This window comes from Magnolia sinica, chromosome 6, assembly GCF_029962835.1.
Source record: "Magnolia sinica isolate HGM2019 chromosome 6, MsV1, whole genome shotgun sequence".
In the NCBI taxonomy this organism is placed as follows: domain Eukaryota; kingdom Viridiplantae; phylum Streptophyta; class Magnoliopsida; order Magnoliales; family Magnoliaceae; genus Magnolia; species Magnolia sinica.
In genome coordinates this window covers 78,850,805-78,872,664 of record NC_080578.1, presented here as the reverse complement: position 1 = coordinate 78,872,664, position 21,860 = coordinate 78,850,805, and the positions used below count along the sequence as shown (strand labels likewise).

General features: G+C 42.2%; 1 protein-coding gene across 6 annotated transcripts in view; it reads right to left on the bottom strand.

The window, feature by feature from the left end:
• Window positions 1-5,054: 5,054 nt before the first annotated feature.
• LOC131248905 (uncharacterized) overlaps window positions 5,055-21,860 on the bottom strand; it is a 71,647-nt gene continuing 54,841 nt past the window's right edge. The window contains exons 1-6 of one of the 6 annotated variants that reach the window (XR_009172532.1): window positions 10,906-11,731; window positions 10,010-10,066; window positions 9,061-9,882; window positions 7,526-7,642; window positions 5,256-5,421; window positions 5,055-5,175 (exon numbers count right to left, since the gene is read on the bottom strand). Coding sequence is in view for 2 of the 6 variants with exons in the window: in XM_058249416.1 (XP_058105399.1) it covers window positions 9,110-9,146; window positions 10,906-10,978 (110 nt within the window). In the remaining 4 variants the exon portion in view is untranslated. Of the gene's footprint in view, window positions 5,176-5,255; window positions 5,422-6,973; window positions 7,074-7,211; window positions 7,452-7,525; window positions 7,643-7,921; window positions 8,058-9,060; window positions 9,883-10,009; window positions 10,067-10,905; window positions 11,742-21,860 lie in introns of those variants that run through there. The other 5 variants (XR_009172534.1, XR_009172535.1, XM_058249416.1 and 2 more) reach the window with 5 other exon arrangements.

Sequence of the window (21,860 nt, the reverse complement as noted above, 5' to 3'; positions counted from 1 at the left end):
TGAAGAGTGTAATATACTACCCTTAAATAAACTTTATTGTCAAACACATAGTGCGATAATAATGATTTAGATATCCGTTTTCGAACCTCGTAGGTGGAAACTTTTAAGGGGGGTAGACCATAATAAGTCAAGCCATTAGAATTAGTATATACCCTAATACATATATGAATGTAAAATCAACAGAAACTTAGGCGTGCAAAATTAGAATATCTTTACATGTTGACACTAGGCAATTTTGAGGACGAAATTCTTTTTAAGGGGGTAGATTGTAACATCTTGAAAAAGTCCGTACTGAGACCCGAGTTCAACCATGGATGGGACCGCCCGAGGGCCATACTTGACTAGCTATCTATGACTACGTGTATGCTAATACATAGCATTAAATAAATGAAGTTCGGGCCACTTTTCCTACAAATAAATATAGCTCAAGATCACAAGTGCACTAGCGCACCACCACCCAAAAACTCAAGGGAAATCCTGAGGGCCCGCCCCTCTTGAGAGTACCCTGAAACTTTGTAAAGGACCTAAACCGCACATCGAGGTTCCCCTAGCTTTGAAATTATAGAACAATATCCGTCTTACTAGATTCGATGACTATCGCGGGAGTCAAGCCTAGATAGTGTCCAGAAATGCTCAACTTGGACTTACAAGGTCGGTGCATGAGTTGTGCGAATATTCTTGAAAGTAACCAAGAACTTTAGTCACTTATCTGCGTTCGGTCTTTGCCCAAGTTGTGGCTTTCGGACCATTAGATCACAATCAAATTTGGGGCGACAACCTAGAGTAATGTCCTATGCAAATCTGTATAGTTGCGGGACCGATCGATAGTCGGTGACCGTTGAATTGAATTCTAATCCTACCCATCGATCGACACATCTAAATGACAGACCGATTGTGTCTATGAGTAGATCATCGTTAAGGCCAACTATCCAATAGTGGGTGTCGACTCCTACGTCCCGTAGTAGCCCCAAAATGGTAGAAAAGTACTCCCTTAGGGCTAGTATAGTAAAAACCCAGCCCTTAAGGCCATTGACACCAAATCTGGCACTATATAAAGGCTTTATTTAGGCACCCCCTCCTCCTATACAAATTTCATGCCCTAAATCAAGAGGAAAAAAAAAGGAAAGAGGGAGAAGAGAAAGAAGAGAAAGGAGAAGAGAAAGAGCTTGTGGTGTGAGTGTCGGTGCACATTCACCCTATCATCCTCTCTCCAGTCAACTCGCCGTAACCGAAGCTGTTGTCAGAGCTCTCTCGGCAATGATTGGGGGTAAGTGTTGAATCTCACTTGTAATATAGGATTTCAATAATTATTTGTCCCTAATCTCACAAGCTTGTATGCTTATTTAGGTCTTTCAACGATTTTCTCAAAACTTTAACGCTAGGAGCGCCATGAGTTGGGCGGAATGTCTTAAGGTGCTAACTATAAATGTTTAAGTTGCGATTTATCAATGCTTTCATTATAGTTAATGATTTATGATTGCTAATGTAGGATTTCTTGTTGTCTTGATTAAGTATACTTATTTCACTATCTAATGAATTGATAAAATGCAAGTTATTGTGTGACGTTATCTATGTGTTTGATGAAATGCCTAAATGAATAAATTATCAAATTTGCTTATCGAATGCTAACCCATATGTTATGAATGTTTGTTAACATGATTTGATAGGAATAGGGCTACGAGTGTAGTCCAGGCAACCGGTAAACTTTCACGTTTGGGTGGCCAAATTGGGTTGGCTACCTTGGGTAAATTCGAAAGATACGAGTCGGATATTGACTATCAATAGTGGCTAGGCCACGAGAGGCACTCATGCGCTCCATGACAATTATGTTAGTGTACGCCCGTACCAATCGAAATTACCTAAAGAACCAGTTGACCTATTGTATGTTCACCATGTATGAGCGTAATTGCTTGAATCTAAGGTACTCCCTCACTATTGTAGAGATCCACCTTTAACCATGGTACCATGATCCTCAAGACTCATGAGCCGGGCATGGTGGTATGGGACACTGTGTTCGTGCTGTCGGCCTACATTGGGATGACAAGCCTCCCCATAGTGACCGCGAGCACCTCTTCTTACAACTTGCCTATCGTATGTATTTATCTAGGAGTGACAAACCTAGACGGATCAGGAACAAAGGAGTAGGACCGCTGCAGTTGTCCAATGCCTAGTGATTCGATTAGGATCGATGTTTAAAGGGGAGGTATCCTAGCTTGCCCAAATTACTGAATGAATGGGCATAATTAATCACTCGGCTAACATGATCATGCACCGCATTGCATTAGTTAGAATGTGGCGAAAAAGGCATTGAAGTCGCACGTTTGAGGAAGTGTTGTCATATGCGAAACAGGTAGTCGAAGTCGCGTGTTGAGGGAGTGTCAATAGGTGAGGGCATGCATTATTACATAAACTTCATTCTCGCATTAAAAAGAGTAGTTAGGGAGTGATTGCGTATTATTACCTTATCATTACTATATTGATTGACTTGATAATATACGTAACTTTTGCTTTATAGAACCACTGAGTTGATCACTCACTCTCAATCTGGGACGGTGTTTTAAAACACCAACCAGACGCTAGTGTAGATGCAGGTACTGTTGATGTCGATACATTGGAGCAGGATTTCTTGGATGAGGATGAAGAGTTCTCCTATTTCTAGCTCTCAGATGGACCGATGTAGTCCATGTATCGTTGGACAGGGAGGGCTGGGCATATGGGCTTAGTTGGACGTCACATTACTATATTTTGTTAATTTTTTTAGAATTGTATATGTATACATTAAACCCAGCCATAGACCCATACTCTGGAAGGAACTTCATGATATATGTATGTGTTTTGATTTACATATCTGCTTTAATTACATTAAGCCTGGAGTATGATACACTATTTAGTATAATTCTATGCATGCTCAAATGCCCAATGTGAAGGAAATCAGGATATTGTCTTCCGCAAGACATAAGTGATGTTCAGGATCTCAAGAGTCGAGCTTTGCTCGACCCTTGAAATTTAGGGCATTACATCTGTAATGAAGGCATATATAATATTAGAGTCGCCTTTGTATCTTGCAGGTAACTTGTGATCTCGCGGTGGGTCTCTTCTCACAGGTGACCGCTTCACCTACTCATGTACCCATGTTTATGCGTTTGTCTCTGCCTGAGTATCATCTGTGTCAATTTGTACGTCTACGATTAACATTTCTGATTCCTCTTGCTCCTCTTGATCATTCTTGAGGAATAGAGAGTTTTCGTCAAATTTGACGGCACGGCTAGTGATGACCTTGCGTGTGACCTTGTCGAATAACCTATAACCTTTCACACCAACACCATAATCAACAAAGATTTACGTTTTAGATCTATGGTCTAGCTTATCTCTCTTAATTGATGGTACATGAGAGTAAGCCTCACAACCAAATATGCGCAAATTTAAGTAGTCCATCTTATGACTACTCCATACTTCCTCTGGGATCTTATAATCAATTTTTACCTGAGTACTTCTCAATATCATACTTAGTGTTTCTCACTAATACCAATCTTTTAGATTTAAGCCTGCGCCCCAACGTTATCTCTAATACCACTTGTTGGGGGATATGGAAGCACACAAAGAAGAATCTTGGATAGGAATTTAATAGCACCAAGCAAACACAGAGAGAACACAACGATTTAACGTGGAAAAACCCTTTTGGAAAAAAAAAACTATAGCACAAAGCGACAAATGATCACTATGAAAGCAAAAATTACAAAGAGAAAGCTTACCCGATTTGAACAACCTCGAATCTCCCCCTTGTTACACCCTTTGAAACCCTAGGACGATTTAGAAACACTAAGAATGCCTCCCAATCCCGTTTACACTATATATATATATATATATATATATATATATATATATATATATATATATATATATATATATATATATATATATATATATATATATAGCTTTGGAAAGAATTCCAAACGAAATCAGAAACAGATCTCACAAATTCATAGCTTTGCGAAAAATTTACGCAAAATCTGTCAATGCCATTGAACACTCATAAATGACATCGAAACTAATCCTTCTATGACATCGAACACTCATTGATGCTATTGAAATAATACCTCAACTGTCCAGAGATAAAACATGATTTTTCAAAAATTTTCTATGGCATCGAACACTCATTGATGACATCGAAAAAGTGCCCAGTTAGTCTAGTAGCGACCAACTGAAGAAAATCTGAAAGATATCAATGAGATCGTGCAATGTTTGATGCCATTGAAGGCGACATTGAATGACTATTGATGGCATCGACAAACCCTGTATCTAACTTGATTTAAGACATCAAATACAACAGGCCTCATCCATTCAGTTAAGGCCAGGGCTAGGGCTTAAGGTATCAGGCTAGGGCTATCCATGGCCTCCCCATCACCACCCCTAAATAAGAATGGGCCATTGACTGAAGAATACCCATATAGGCGCCTGTAATCTAAAATATAAGATGGGAGCAACAGTTTTGATTTACCCATAAGACGTTTTTAATTCATGTTGATGTGCATAAAAGATGTATTTAATTCAGGTTGGTCTATCCAAACCATTGATCTAACAGCCCCATCATAGATGGACCATTCCCCAAAATCATTTCAGTCAGCTCTAACCTTCCCATTAATGGGATTTTAATGCAAAATCATTACTGAAAAGAAATGCTTGGACAAGCCACATTTAATGGAGGAAAAACCAAAGATTTGACTGCTAGGATCTTCTGATTTGGGATTTTTTTTTTTTTTTTTTTGAAAATGGTCCATCCATGATGGGACCATCATATCAATGTTTGGATAGACCAACCATGGCCCCAACTCAATGAACTTACCTGTGATAAACAAATAGCAAACTCAGGCTCAATGGGATATTTTAAAGTAGTTATATGTGTGTTGAAGAACATCTTTAGCCCAAAAGAAGTGCAGAGAAAGAAAATGTTAGTGCAGCCCGCTGAAAAATTCCAAAACGTGATGTCAATGCAACAGCTGTTTTAACATTAATGGTACACCTTTTTTTAACCTTCTCCCATGATTTGCTTCCTATTCCTCTTCCTTACCACCCAGGTTTGGAATTTTGTACATGTTACAGTGTCAATATATCACAACTTGCAGCATCCCCGGCTACGGCTGTGTGGTCAAGGCACTCTTCTTCCAACAGGTAACACTGTATGGCAACCGGAAGCCTTGATGCTGCACGGGAGCCTTGGTGTGGTGGCTTGTCCCCGTGTGGTGGCTTGTCCCCACACATATCATGACCTGTAGCCGTTGCCTGGTGGACCTACCCAAGCTCCTCAAGACTTTCAGGCCATGCTTCAACACATGTATGGCTTCACTCAAATGCAAGCCATGCAGGTCGATCAACTGCATCCGGCAACCACCATAAGTTTGCAATTCAGGAACTATCGAATTTCTGAAAAAAAACATAAAATAAAGAACACTAACAAAGAAGTTCGATAAAATTGCAACAGTTAGGATCCTCAAATATATTAGATGCACTTTGTAAGGCATGCGATGCATATCAATCACAAACCCATGTGCAAGGATGCATCTACATGGGCATCATCCAATATCCATGGATGTAGTCTAGTACGTGATAGGGCTGGCGATGGCTTAGGCTTGGACCAGCTAGGCTAGCCCAGGCTGGACGGAGCCTGAACCAGGTCCGGCACCAGTCCAAAGTGGACCTAGGCTAGTAGACTCGAGTACAATCCCAACCATGCCCAGAGTAGGCCCTTGTAGCAGCCCAGGTCCCAAAAAAAAAAAAAAACGCATTGGGCAGCACACGTGCGATAAGTGTACTTAGTGCTGTTGAAGGCTCATTGATTGTAACAAACACATTTGGTCCGACTCTCTCCCCAACTCCCTGCCGCCTAATCTCACCAAACTCGTCACTACAAGAAAATGGACTTTTACCGTTGGTCAAAAGCGCCAGTAAAAGCCCAAATAACCACCAGCATTACTTTTCCCGGCACTTGTAAAGGGGTGTGTCGGCAAAACTTTTGCTGATGCCAATCAACTTTTACTGGCGCTTGTCTGAGCGCCGGTAATTGTGTACACTTTTCCGGCGCCCATTCTGAATTCACCGACGCTTTTGGTGGCTGCTGATATTTCTGAAGAAGCGCTTGCAAATGTTAAAAAATCGTCGGCAAAAGTCTATCCAAGCGTCGGTAAAAGTATTCCAAAGCACGGTTTTTGGACACTTTTAATTGCAGAAAAGCGCCCGTAAAAGTCTTCCATAGGGTTGTATAGATTTTGAGAGGCCCGATTGTAGCACAAGCCAGTAAATTATATAGGGAAAAGGTACTATGCGGTCGAGCTCATGGGAACTTCCCATAAGGTCGAGCTGTGTGGGCCCCACCATGATGCTTGTTGAACATCAACACCGTGCATTTAATGGGTCCCCTTTAAATTATGGGATACCCAAAAATCAGCCATATACAGAACTCAGGTGGGCCATACCATCTAAAAGCATGTGAAGACATGCCTAAAACATATAAAAGCACATAATGGATGGGCTGGATTTGCAAACCACATCTCGGTGGGCCCAACAAATGATTATGAATTTTTTAATGGAGGGTAGCCCCTCTCAACTTCTGTATGTGGTGTGGCCCACACAAGTCACGGATTGACTTGATTTTTGAAACCTAGGCCCACCATGGAATGGTGCATCTGACTGATGGGGTAGATGTTCGACAAGCATCACGGTGGGGCCCACACAGCTCGACCTCATGGGAAGTTCCCATGAGCTCGATCGCATAGTACCTTTTCCCATATATATATAATTCAAATTGAAACCTGTATTTTTTTTTTTTCTCATATTTAAAACATAAAAAATGTTGCAATACAATTAAAAATGAATATTAAACAAAAATTATATTACTTCACAATTAAAAAATTTTATAATATTTACAACAATAAGTTGAAAATGGTCTTGAATTAAGAAAAAAAAAAAAAAAAAAGCAAAACAAAACAAATCCTCCATGAGGTCCACTCCTAAGCACGAGTGACGTCAAAAGGCTGAAGTGCTTGTCGGCCTAAATTTAGGTGCAATTGATCAAAATCCTGCACACACAAGGGAAAAAAGAGAGTAAAAGAGTACCATTCCATGAAGATAGAATAAATGAATTAAAAAATAAGCCATTAATTGCAACGTTGAAACAATAAAACAGAGCTATTAATGGCTAGATGGACCATTCAACATACAACATTCAACAATTAAATATTTGTTTAAACTACTCATCCATTTATTCAATCCACTAATGAAACAATCAATTATGAAAGCACAATACCAACAAAACAGTAAACACCTGTCTATTTAAAGTTTTCAAAACAAACTCAATCAAACCGTTACACCATTAGGTTCCACAAATAACACAAAGTCATAGACCTTGAAAACAATCACATTTCTTGTTATGAAGCTTGAAAAAAGCAGCATCAAACCTGGGTGTGGGAGAGTGAAAGAGTATATTTTGAATGTTAGCAAGTATAAAACGCTACAATGTACATATACGGACCTTATTCAAGCACCTATGTGCTTCCAAAACTGACTTCGGATTCAGCATTAGCTAACCCATTCCCATGAACCAAACATTTGTCACCCTGTGCTTGAAGAGCTCCTCTATAGCCAAGACCTACAGACATAACATATTAAATATACCATTATATCCAAGCATAGGGTTTTTGACATATATTGGCATACCTAGTGTTTTTAATTCTAATTAATAAATATTGAGTTGAGTCAGGTCTAGTTTTCGATTCGACCCCACCTGGTTGAACATCAAGTCGAGTTGAGTTTTTGGGTTTTTGAACCATGAGTAATACCACTGGAACTGCTCATAATCTAATCGCCAGAGAAAATTTTAAAACAGAACCCCAAAAAAAATAAAAATAAAAAATCCTAAATTTCTTACCTGCATTGTGAGTGTTCCTGGATTGTTGTCTTTTTCTCCATGCACAAGTAAAATCGGTTTCTTGATTTTGTTAGTTGACACGAAGGGGCTCATCTTAACATAAGTATTAGTAGCTTCCCAAAGTGTTCTGCCTTCAATGGTTGGCAATCAACCAATTTCAATAGAGGCTTTAATCCTCCTGATCCCCCTTAGCATTTGTCATCAAGCAGGCGGTAGGCCACATCATATAGATACAATGGTCCATGAATTGGCCTGATCCACTCACTTGATGGATCATACTGTATGAAAAAAAAGTGGGGCCCACCTGATGGGCAGGTGGGATTTTTGGCATATATGGAGGTATGAATGAGGGGCTGCTTATACAGGCATACTGGATTAGAAACCTCACAATGTGGAGCTGCTGAGAGAGTGATATAAAAGCCATTAACGGTTTCTTCAACATTCTGGCACACAACTTTATGAGCTTCAGAATGGCCTCTCAATCCACGTGGTTACTGAAAATATGTTAAACTACTTAAACCGGGTCGTATGATTTCTGGAAGATCACAATGAAAACCCGATGATTTTATGCGAAAGTCTAGATTGAGAACACTGCTATGGGAATTGATACAAGCTAAATGCAAGTCTGCCAAAATAAACCTAACTGAGAAAATGCAAAACCAACAGAAGTCGATGATTTCCATGTTAAAATAAATAAAGACAGTGGGGTGAAAAAAAGAGCTTAAAGAGGAGATGGTCAATACTTGAATGCACGAGACATAGACTGTGTATGTAATAAGTGAAAAGGTTAGTGGTCCTCTGAAATTGTACACCTGCAAGAACCACGTGCCCCAAATCTTAAAGTTGGTGGGTCAAAATGGTTCTATTGCAGCAGCAAATGGGAGGACCATTCTCCACGAGGATTACTAAATCGAGCCGCATTTAAATAGTGTATTTCAGAAAAATTGACTTTTTAATTCCTTTTTTTTTTTTCAAGAGGTTTTGGCAAAATCTACAACAGTCTAACAAATTCCAAGAAACCAGAGGCTTTTTAGCCATCTGGGTAGAATAACCTTATGTAATTTTTAATCTAGAAGAATGACTTCCCTCTCTTCCTACACACCATAGAAATAATTGAATGAAAGGGATCACTTGCATACCTTGTCTACAGTGTTGTTCTGCCTGCATACTATATTTGCACTGCCAATATCACCTCTGGTTGAGAACTTTACACCTTCTTTCATCACTGAAATACCATGCACCACCAATTAGTAGGTTGTATGATAACAAAACAGCAGAAAGAATCTGATAGAATGAGGTCAAAAGCAATGTGAAGAGAAGCTCTAAATAAATGAGGATAGAGCTTGAAATGTTTCAGTTACACACAAGGAGTTGATTGTTCAGTACTTGGACTATCATTGGAGACATGGGCGAGAGTGGGGCAGAAGAAGAAGAAAAAAGAATGAAAAAAAGAAAGAAAAGCCATATTACAAGAAAAAATGAGCTTCGCTAAGCCTACACAAGTCTGAATGGTTGCATAAAGGTACGAGATCGGACCATCCATCACAAGGGTCCCATTATGTTGACATCCACAGTCAAAGAATCTGGTCAATCCAATAAAGAAGTGAGCCACAGATTATGAAACAGATATATGACTAAAAAATTGCAGAATTTTTCTAAGCTATCCACCTGTTCTAACAGTCCACCTGCCTGCCATGATGGCAGATGTTGTAGGCTTGTAGCTTGTACATGGTATGCCTGCACACACATGGGGCTTAGCAAACCTCAGAAAAACATCATCTATGTGGCAATGTGTATCTTTACTGATATATCAGCTTATTTAAAGGCTTTACTAAGTTCATCGTAATAAACTTTTCTTTTTTAAGTTGAATGCCTTACCGTTCTTTGGATTTCTTTACTTATAGTAACCAAAGGAAGTTCAACAACCTCCTGACCAAATATTCCAAGGATTCCAGCTGATACTACATATTAAAAATGCAATTATCAAAACAGTTATGATCTGGAATACAAAAAGTGCATGGAGATGGGAATGTAAAAGTTTGAATCTTCTGCAAAATTTTATTTTGGTATGAAGTTGCCAGCTCTTACTTTACAGTTAAAACTGCACAATCCATCCCACCAAATTCTTGACCCGTCACATTTCTTCTGCAAAATATTTAAGAAACCACAATGATGCAGGATGTTATATAAGAAATAAACCATACCTCTTGGGCCATACCAAAATTGACCAACAACAAGGCCCTCTTCCAATTATTAAAATTTAATGTGTGGCAACCCTTTTTAAGAATTTTTGCTTTTGTAACTTGTCACTACGAAGGGCCAACTACTCACCACTTTCATTTGACATGGATAAGATTCAATAATAACAAGATTTCACATGGTTGTTTCAAAACCTGGATCATTTCCCTGATCTGTATTAAGGTAATAGGGTTAGACTCCTAAATTAGGATTGCATAATCTAAAAAGGGGCAGTCACTCTTCAACCATCCACTTAGTTTTTAGCTGTTCAGAAATCCAGATTGTCCAAATTGCTGACCCAATTGTGGATGAAGCATAACGAAAAAAAAAAAAAGAAGCAATGAGAAAATAACATTCGATTTTCACTTTTGAAGTTGGACCACTTACTATCTTACTTCTAGCCGATTGCTAGGTAGCCGTAATTGGATAGCTAGGATTGTTTGATTCATGTGATTATATGTTCCGTCCACAATTGGGACCTACAATTTGGATGTTCTAGATAGCTATACATCACTGTCAGATCTTGTGGGTTTGGTGGTATCATAGGGTCCCCACAAAAGAAAAGCAAACTAAGGTAAAAGCAATATAGCTTTTGATTACTTGCTGTCACCAACAAAGTGAATGAAAACCACATTATCTTCAATGTAAACCAAGATTCCCACAGATTCCGCCCTGCAGGCAATTCAACTCTTTTCAACAAATAATCTCAAAACATGCATTATAGATTAGCAAATACTTGTACTCACCAGTGAATAACCAACAAAAAGGTAACCTGTGTAGCACTCCATGGCTGTGACAATGAGCAGCTCCTTTGCACAACTGATACAGGAAATTATGTAAAGAACAAAACAGAGAAATTCAAGTAAGTTAACATGTTCAAGGTCTGCAAGATCTGGAAATCTGCCTCACGAAAGCGGAAAAAAGAAGAAGAGAGAAGCTAAAATATAGTGAGAATCAGCAAACAAAATGCAGACATGAAATTGTAAGACTTCTAAAACCGAGGTTTTAACAACAGGTATTAACAATTTCCATAACTAAAAGCCAAAAATGAAGATTCAAATTGAAACCTACAATTAAAAATAGGCTTTGGAACCAACGGGGGTCTAGATAAAGGATTGCATTCTAACAAACTGGCATCTACAAAACCTGACAAGACGGGTAGGTTTCCGTGCCAACTATCTGAAAATTTGAAACAAATCAATACCTAAGTGGTTGTTTGGATGGTGGTAAATGGTTTAAGTTGTAAATGATTTTGTGCAAGTGAGCAAACCACTTGAATAGCCTTATGAGTACAATGGAAATTCATTTCCAACCAATACAAAACTATTTATTTATTCATATTTGCTCAAGGCTAGTTAGGATCCTCAGTTGGACTGATGCATGGCTTCAATTAGCAACAACCATTAACAAGAAACATCCTTTTCAGGCATTTTATCGAATGTGTAGAGGGCAGATATAGAAACAGACTATTTCCACTATTGACAAACCCGATCTCACCATGGCACAAGTACTCATCGCAAACTAAGGCATAAACCTATTTGGTTGGTAAACTGTTTAGGCCCCACTTTGCCTTTCTTATGATTGTAACCTCGTCATAGGTCCACTGGACTTTTATCATAGTTTTAAACTTAGAGTGGTGTTATCCTTATTCTTTATTTTCAGATGTCTTTGAGGTAAGAATGGAATTGGGTGACAAGCCCTTTTCTTTACGGTGATTCGGTTATGTGACAAGCCCGTACCTCGGAACTGAGTGATCTACTCGGTGTTTGGGTGACGACCTATACCGAGTTGATCCAACCTTTGGGCATCATGCCTTACTTTTGGAATTATTGATTTGTGAGACAAATGGATGATACCTAAATTTGGATCAAGGATTGAAGGCTCAGAGCCGCTACGGCCGCCCTGGGCCAAGTGATTTGGATAAGGCCATTGATTAAATGGAGGTGTTTCAGCTTCCCCAATCTTGCTAGATGAACAGACTTAATTAAATACTCGGCTAACATGAATATTCATAGCATTGTATTAGCATAGGTTGGCAACTCTGCAGTCAAGGTCACACTGAGGGAGTGTTGGTCATTGCGAACGTAAGATAGTGTCGCTTGAGGGAGTATTGTATGGTGAGGGCATGCATCATATCATAATACCATGCATGTGCATTAACAAGAGTGTGTAGGAACTGTATGCTCACTTTGCTTTTCATTAATTGTGTCTATGGAATTGGTAACATGTGTAACTTATTGCTAATGGTACCCACTGAGTTGATCACTCACTCTCACTCTGGGACGGTGTTTTAAAACAACAACAAGACCTCATCTTGGATGTAGGTACCACAGAGCCTGCCATGCTGGATGAGGCGGCCATTACATTGTCTATTTTAATTCCAGGAATTGCTCAAGCCCAAGTAAAATGAATTATAGAACCCCGCTTCCGCAAAGCATAAGTAACACCCGGGATACTGGGAGTCGAGTATCTACTTGGCCCCCGAAATCCAAGGTGTTATAGGTGGTATCAGAGCAATAGTTTAGAATTAAACTAGGTCGTGGGCCGTGGACTTATCATAACGCATTTGCTGACGTAGGAGGGAGCGTCGGAACTTAGCAATGCGGAAACACTAGGACCAAGTCCCCATTTACTTCAAACAATCGAGCCTAAGTTTGAAAAACAGAACTTAGGTGAGATTCAGATTAAGAACAAAGAGCGATAATAATGTTAGAATTGGTTTCAGAAACGTTAGAGAGTGTTCGACCCACAATCGGGTGAAAACTCGTAAAATTTAACATCGCAATCCAGCACAACTGAACTAGGTAATCGAAGTAGCTCGCCCTACCCCAAATTCATATATAACATGTCTAATAACTCACTTCAGTTAAGGAGTTACGTCAGTTTCAAGTTCTGATGGTCCGGATCCTCCCCGCTTCTGATTGAGACTTCTTCTAACCCACATAGATCATTAGATGGACGAACCGAAGCTGGATTTCGAAGGAAGGGGAAGTGTAGAGTTGAAAAAACTTAGGTTCGCCGCAACCGGTACCCCTAAGCCCAAATGGGCGACCGCCGACTCAAATCCAACATTCCTAGTCCATTTTGGACATTAGACAACCTAGACGGGGTGAAAATGTATAAAGAGGGAGGAAACGGGCTAGAGAGTAGCATTGCCGCCGCTGGGGGGGGGGGGGGGGGGTGTGACCATGCCCGCAGAGGTAGCAGGCTGCGTGGCCGTTGCCATGGAGCGTGCCCATGCCGGCTGCATAAAGACGCCCGGGCATTGCCCACTCCCGAGGAGGCCAGTAGGCCTCGTGACCGCCACCTAAAGGGGCCTCGTGACCGCCACCTAAAGGGGCGTTGCCCATGCCAGGGCTACCCAGACCAATCAAAGTGTGGGCCCCTTTTTGAGAGAAATACACGTGTGGGGCCCACTTTCCTTACTTAAGAAGGGCCTACACCCCAAAATCTACCATTTCTCCATGCCCTATCCCCTTCAAACCCCTAGAAACTCTATCTCCCTTCAAATCCCTTGAACCCACCTCAAGAATCCATCCCAAATCCATCCAAACTCCATTCTTCCATACTCAAACCACCTCCATTCTTGCATCTACACCTTCCTTACTCCAAACCATGCCAATTTCACTCATCTTCTCCTATTCCCAAGCCTCAAGAAGCCATCTCTGTCCTTAGTGGTCCTTTCTATTCCAACTTGTCTAAGCCCATCTCCAAAATCTTTTTTTTTTCCAGAGCTCTACACCATCCAAACCCATCCCTTCTCCCTTCTTCATCTTTATTCAAAATCCCAAAACCACCATTCCCTTCTTTACAAACCCATTTTTCCTCACTCAACTTGGACAAAGAGGATGACATTCCTTGCAATCCTCTCTTCAATCTTCTCCGTTCCCATGATTCTCTCCCATATGGGGAAGAAAAGACAGGCTCCCGATGAGGCGGGGCCAAGTCGCGAGAGGCGAAGCAAGAAAAATGCCGACCCACAAGAAGGGCCAAGCCACGAGGGGCATAGCAAACGGAATGCTGACCCGCGAGAGGGACCGAGTCATGTCCTACAGGAAGGGCTAAGCCGCGAGAGGCATAACAACATCTGTTGAAGCTGGTCTACACTCACTGATACAGCTGGGGCCGCACCTATCTGGGATGTGTGAGCCCCTCTCCTTGGCCTCTTGGGTGCCATGTCCTACAGGAAGGAACAAGGGACCTTTTAGCCTTGAGTACTCTCGAATGCACACACGTTAGGAAGCTATATCAGAAGGTTTCTAAGTTCGCATTAGTGAATCCTATTTTTTACTAAGTTGAAAATGGATACTAAGGTGAGTTTTTAAGTATTCGAGCTTGGGGACCTAATCATTCTAAGTTCATAATAGTTATATAGTGAAGGGTAGTTATTCTAAGACAATTAGCATATATGTGATATTATACTCAGGTATTCCCAAGTTATGCTTTAATACCAACAATTGTCATGCCCTAAACTCGGGAATCAGGTTCACAAAATTCCCGACTGTCGAATCCGGTGCCGACAGCCTCCGTAGTATCCCATTCCCAGCTCCCAGCTCCCATGCGCTAGGTTCCGATCCTGGGATTTTACAAGGAGGATTCGTAGGGTGAATTTTGTTGTAAAGGAGCATAACCACAAGTGTACCAAAGTCACAAAACATCATCACCACATATCCACTAATATAATCTTTGAGTATAGTGCTGAAAGGAAAATACACCATATAACAAAATTCCAAAAGATCGGGCACATGCTCCTGCCTCAATGCTGCTACGGTCTAGCATAACTTGCACATAACGAATGTGCATAAGCTTACTAAGAAGCTTAGAGAGTGTGTGCGTACGCGCACAATGCATGTGCCAAGCATACGAATATCAGAGTGAGAGAAAAAGATGGAAGGCTAAACTAGCAAGTCCATAAATAATGTTAGCCATACCAAGGCCATGTAATGCAAGGCATACCTGGTCGAATGTCATATGCTAGAGATGCAATGCAAGCATGCCAATCCTCAATTAGTCCATGTATCAGCACGATTTGTCACTAGAAACATCACCGGGGTTTAATACACCCCGACACTGGCTGCTGCCCCATCGTGCACATGGCCAACTGAGTGGAAGAGACCTCACTATCTGACTTGCTAGTGGTATGCCAATGCCCACCTGGCTCGTCGATAACAGACCCATTTACGAGCTGGTCAAACTCAACCTAGCTTACAGCCCTCTATCCTTGAGTGGATAAGGTCACACCCATTTTCAACCAACTACGACACAATGGGAGACGCGGCCTATTGGTATTCGGCACTCGGGCGCTTATGTTATTCACTCGGTCTCGACGTTGAAGCATCCTACTGGTACCACAAGGGTTTAGGGACTTTCATCCATGGACATCCATAGCGCCCTAATGCTAGAACAGATATTTCCAATATCCAATCTAGCCATCCACGATATGCCTGTGGAGGTCATAGCCCTGATATCGTTAGGGTGTGAAGTGATCGTGACATACAAGATGTGAAATGCATAAGTCATACCATCTAAGTCATGCATCAAATATGCACGTACAGTGTGATCATGTGGGGCAACCCTATCTCATATGGAGTCCCCCTAAGTATCTCAGCCTAATGATATATACTATGATCAATCACCACTCATAACATGCATACAAATGATGCGCATGGGCATATGATGTCATTATACTAAGCATGTTCTTAGTGTCCTACTAGGCTAAGTACATTAGCATGTTATCAGTTATATCAGACAATAATCGGCCTTAATCAGCATAGTATATATAGAGAGTGGGAACTGAACGACATGCCCCATTAGAAATATAGAAGTCTATGTGGTATGGCCCATGTTAGACTAACATAGCTTCTTATGTAGCCTGTAAGGCACGAATAGAATATATATAACAAGGCGGGGGCCACTAGGAGTGACTCGGATGGATAACACGGGTGTCATTAGGCTACCAATCCATTTGGGCACATGGCCCACTAATGATGTCCCAAAATAATCAGATTATCAATGACATCACTATAATTACTTTAGTAGGATGATTTGTGTCACTAGGAGGTGATCTTATGCTCATGGTTCATCTGAGTCTTGGGAATTCATCAGTTCAGGCAAAGTATATGCTTAAGTGGATTTAATAAAACCATAGTTCCAAGAGGTTTCTACCCCTGCATTGCCTACCCCCGCATTGCCCCATAGTATGGTCCACCTGAGATCTGGATCAACCTGAGTTTCCCATGGGAGGCTTGATACGTACACAAGATGGGCCTCAAGATTTAGGCTAAACTTTATTTGGTGGATTCCATATATCTAGGACTGTTATCTTTCAAACAGGTTGGGTAGCTAGTTCGACATCAAAGTCGGCCGTTCAAACAGGCTGGTTGACAATTAAAACATTACCAAGGGCTTATGGAAAGGTTTCAATGATAGATACTTAATGGTTGCTGGTGGGTGTGATCCACTAAGCTTGGGTCTGACTCACATAGGTCAAACACATGTATCTAGGTGGGTCATGCAACAATTAGATGGCCAAGCTAAAACACGGAGCAAGCGAGCCACCCAGCAAGATAAGACACAGTCATCACATTAGGTCCTTACTTAACATGGATACAAACTACGTACTATGAACATCTAAGTGGGTCCAAAGCGTGGACGGTTTGGATCAAGCCCAAAACTCAAATGGTCCCAATGGATGACTAGGACATGCATGAACATCATGGTGGCCCATGGCCAACCTGGATAACACACGTATGACAAGGTGGACCCCAGGGTTCAGAATGACCCTACAAGGTGTGGTGGAAGGCACCATTAGCAATGGGGACCCATTGGTTTGGGTTTAACCCAATATTTGTGCTTTCCCTCTAAACGGATGGGATGGTAAACCAACACCATGGTGAGGTCTGTACACCACACGTGTCGGACCCTACCCACAACTGGGGTGATTATAAGAAGGATGGTAAATGAACATTACAGTGAGCTCTTGGATGGTTTTCAATGATAGGCATTCAATCATCACTATCTCCGTGGGGCGGTCAACTTGGGACTTGGGTCTGCCTCACAATGGAGCCCACGGCCTATAATGGTTGGAAGATGGGTGAACAGTGTGTGTATAACACACACATCATGGTGGGCCTCACAAGGCAACCCCACGGTGGGCGCCCCAATCCAACTGTTCCCTGGTGTGCGTCAACCTGAGATTTAGATTTGTTTCATTTCTTTCTTTGGGCCCATACTACAAAATGAGCCGGGGAAAAATTGATGGAGGGTGTGGGAGCCCCACATATCCCACAAATGATGGTCAACACGGATATACAAGACATACAACAAAGTGGACCATCTTGATAGACGGTCGGCCCATCAGCGTTGCTGGGTCTGTTTGCGTTGGAACCATGGCAATGGTGTGATCGTGAGGTTATAGCTTTCGGGCCGAGTCAACTCGAGTTTTCAGGGTGTGCACTAATGCTGTGGGTCACCAGAATTTGATGGAAGGATACTCTACAAGAATATAGGTTTTACAGAAAGGAAAGGTGTTAATCGACGATAAGGAATTAGCAGCGGGGTAGGGTCAGGAGGAACGTGCTCTCCTCTTATGCGGACACACGGTTCCATGGAAAAGGGACAACATCATCTACGCCTCAGCCTTGACCCCAGAATATCATCTCCTCCACCTCATCTGCATTTATAATGTGTACCTAAGAGCAGAGAACCGTACTGATTGCACCCATTATATGGTAGAATTCCTCTACCGAGTGGGCCGTGGAGAAGATGTGTGCATTCCCAGCGTAGTACTTCTCCAAAGTGAAGGCCACATGGGCGACGCAAGAAAAATTAGGCCTTCCTTTTGGCCGTTTAGTTTGCCAGCTAACTCGCCAGTACAGGTTCAGGGGATCAAATGGAAATTCTGAGACGGTTAAGATATTGGGCGATGAGACCTTGAACTGCATGGGGCTGGGCCTTAAGCAATGACAGGTTCAGGGGATCAAATGGAAATTCTGAGCCGGTTAAGATATTGGGCGATGAGACCTTGAACTGCATGGGGCTAGGCCTTAAGCAATGACAGGCCCAAATAGAAGAGTTTGGAGATCAAGATGATGAGGAAAAAGAAGAGGAGAGTGAAGGAGAAGAAGAAAATGAAAGTGATGACAATGCTAGTAAGGAGGAGGCTGAAGAGGCCGGCGAAGAGCCACTCGCCACTCGGGGTATGCATGAGTGCCTGGATGAGCTCAACGCTCGAATGATTAGGATGGAAGAAAATCAGGGGAGCCTGGAAAGGAGGATTAAGAAACTATCTTGCACGATGAAGGAAATATTATGTTATGTCCAAGAGGAGGGAGCACCCCCTCCTTCACCCGACTTTGAAAATCAGTAGTTTGGTGCTGACGTTAATTATTTACTTATTGCCTGAAGTTGGTGGGATGAAATTTTGTAAAATAAAAGTCAGCACTAAACTATTAATTTTCAGAGTCGAGTAAAGGAGGGGGTGCTCTCTCCTGCTGGACGCAACATAATATTACCTTCATCGTGCGAGATAGTTTCTTATTTTTATTTCACAAAATTTCATCCTAACTACTTCAGGTAATAAGTAAATAATTAACGTCAGCACTAAACTACTGATTTTCAGAGTTGGGCAAAGGAGGGGGTGTTCCCTCCTCCTGGACGCAACATAATATTGCCTTCATCGTGCGAGATGGTTTCTTAATCCTCCTTTTCAAGCTCCCCTGGTTTTCTTTCATCTTGGTCATTCGAACGTTGAGCTCATCCAAGCGCTCATGCATACCCCGAGCGGCGAGTGGCTCTTCACCGGCCTCTTCAGCCTCCTCCTTACTAGCATTCTTATCACTTTCATTTTCTTCTTCTCCTTCACTCTCCTCTTCTTCTTCCTTATCATCTTGATCTCCAAACTCTTCTATTTGGGCTTGTCGTTGCTTGGGGCTCAGCCCCATGCAATTCAAGGTCTCATTGCCCAATATCTTAACCGGCTCAGAATTTCCATTTGATCCCCCGAACCCTTACTGGTGGTTAGCTGGCAAACTAAACGGCCAAAAGGAAGGCCCAATTTTTCCCGCGTCGCCCTTGCGGCCTTCACGATTTGGAGAAGTACTACACTGGGAATGCACACGTCTTCTCCACGACCCACTCGGTAGAGGACTTCTACCATATAATAGGTGCAATCAGTACGGTTCTCCGCTCTCAGGTACACATTATAAGTGAAGATATGATGGAGGAGACGATATTCTGGGGTTAGGGCTAAGGCGTAGATGGTGTTGTCCCTTTTCCACGGAATCGTGTGTCCACATAAGAGGAGAGCACATTCCTCCCGACCTTGCCGCGTTGCTAATTCCTTCTCGTCGATTAACACCTTTCCTTTCAGCATTCCAAGTATCTGCGAGAAGGCCTCCACTCCAAAGTGGATGACATTGTTGTCAACTTCAATGTCAAACCCCAAGGGTTTGTATTCGGGGTTCTTGATTTGGGCATAGAACGCCCTTGCTTGCGCTACATCGGCCCAAAGGCTCCCATCGAACATGGGGCCCCACCCTTTTTGCACGAGTTGGTTGAGCAGGTCATACTTACCAAACAAGTGATCATCCACGGTGGCCTCGAAGGCAACTTTGCGTTTCCTAAAATTCCCCAATTCTACCGTGGTCGGCTGAGCAGCTTGCAACATAAGCTCTCCTTAGGCGTCGTTCCTCCTCTTGGATCGGACTTCACGACTTTGCCCCTCTTGTGGGTCGGCATTCAGTTTGCTACGCCTCTCGTGGCTTAGCCCTTCTTGCGGGTCGGCATTTTTCTTGCTTCGCCTCTCGCGGATTAGCCCCATCTTATCGAGAGCTTGTCTTTTCTTCCCCATAAGGGAGACAATCATGGGAATGGAGAAGATTGAAGAGAGGATTGCAAGAAATGTCATCCTCTTTGTCCAAGTTGAGTAAGGAAAAATGGGTTTGCAGGGAAGGGAATGGTGGTGTTGGGATTTTGAATAAAGAGGAAGAAGGGAGAAGGGATGGGTTTAGATGGTGTAGAGCTCTGAAAAAAAAAAAAAAGAGTTTGGATGGGCGTAGACATGTAGGAATGGAAAGAAGGACCACTAAGGATAGATATGGGTTCTTGAGGCTTGGGAATAGGAGAAGATGAGTGTAATTGGTGTGGTTTGGAGTAAGGAAGGTGTAAATGCAAGAATGGAGGTGGTTTGAGTATGAAAGAATGGAGTTTGGATGGATTCTTGAGGTGGGTTCAGGGATTTGAAGGGAGATAGAGTTTCTAGGGGTTTGAGGGGGATAGGGCATGAAGAAATGGTAGATTTGGGGGCTGTAGGCCCTTCTTAAGCAAGGAAAGTGAGACCCACACTTGTGTTTCTCTCAAAAAGGGGCCCACACTTTTATTGGTCCTGGCGTGGGCAACGCCCCTCTTGGCGGCGGCCACATGGCCTGCTGGCCTCCTCGGGTGTGGGCAACGCCCAGGCGTCCTTGTGCAGCCTGGTGTGGGCATGCCCCCGCAGCCTACTGCCTCTCCGACTCCGAGCATGGGCACGCCCCTCCGGGCGGCGGCAACGCCCCTCTCTACTCCTTCTGAGCGTGGGCACCCCCGATGACGACAATGTCGCTCTTTGGCCTGCTTCCTCCCCCTATTTCCATTTCCACCCCATCTAAGCCGTCCAATGTCCAAAATGGACCAAGAATGATGGATTTGAGTCGGCGGTCGCCCATTTAGGCTTAGGGGTACCGGTTGCGGCGAGCCTAAGTTTTTTCAACTTTACTGTTCTCCTTCCTTCGAAATCCGACTTCGGTTTGTCCGTCTAATGATCTATATGGGCTAGAAGAAGTCTCAATCAGAAGCGGGGAGGATCCAAACCATCAAAACTTGAAACAGACGTAAAATCCCGGACCGAAGTGAGTTATTAGACGTGTCCTATACAAATTTGGGGTAGGGCGAGCTACTTTGGTCACCTCGTTCAGTTGTGCCGGATTGCGATGTTAAATTTTACGCATTTTCACCCGATTGTGGGTCAAACACTCTTTAATGTTTCTGGAACTAATTCTAACATTATTACCACTCTTGTTCTTAATCTGAATCTCACTTAAGTTCCAATTTTCTAACTGAGGCTCGATTGTTTGAAGTAAATGGGGACTTGGTCCTAGTGTTTCAGTGTTGCTAAGTTCCGACGCTCCCTCCTATGTCAACAAATGCATTATGATAAGTCCACGGCCCACAACCCAGTTTAATTCCAAACTATTACTCTGATACCACCTATAACACCCTGGATTTCGGCCAGGACTAGGAAGAGATCCAATGAGGCTTCTACCCTGGTCAGGTAGATGATCGACGTATCGGGTTCAAGCCCGATACAACCGTCTCTTCGTGTTGGTCGAACACTGAAAACAGATATTTTTACTGTAGATATAGGGGAACAATCGTCATGAAGCCAAATATTTTGGGAAAATTATAGTAAACCATTAGGATGAAAAAGTTTTAAGGGGGGTAGACTACAATAAGCTATATTTGCATATTTAGTTGCACCCTACTGTGCATATGAACATGAAATCAATAAAAACTTAGGTGTATGAAATTAGAATATCTTTACCCATTTACATTAGGCAATTTCGGGGACGAAAGTGTTTTAAGGGGGATAAATTGTAACATCCTGAATTTTTGCTATTTTGGACTGCCAAAAATTCTTAAATTTTTTATATATATATAACTAGCC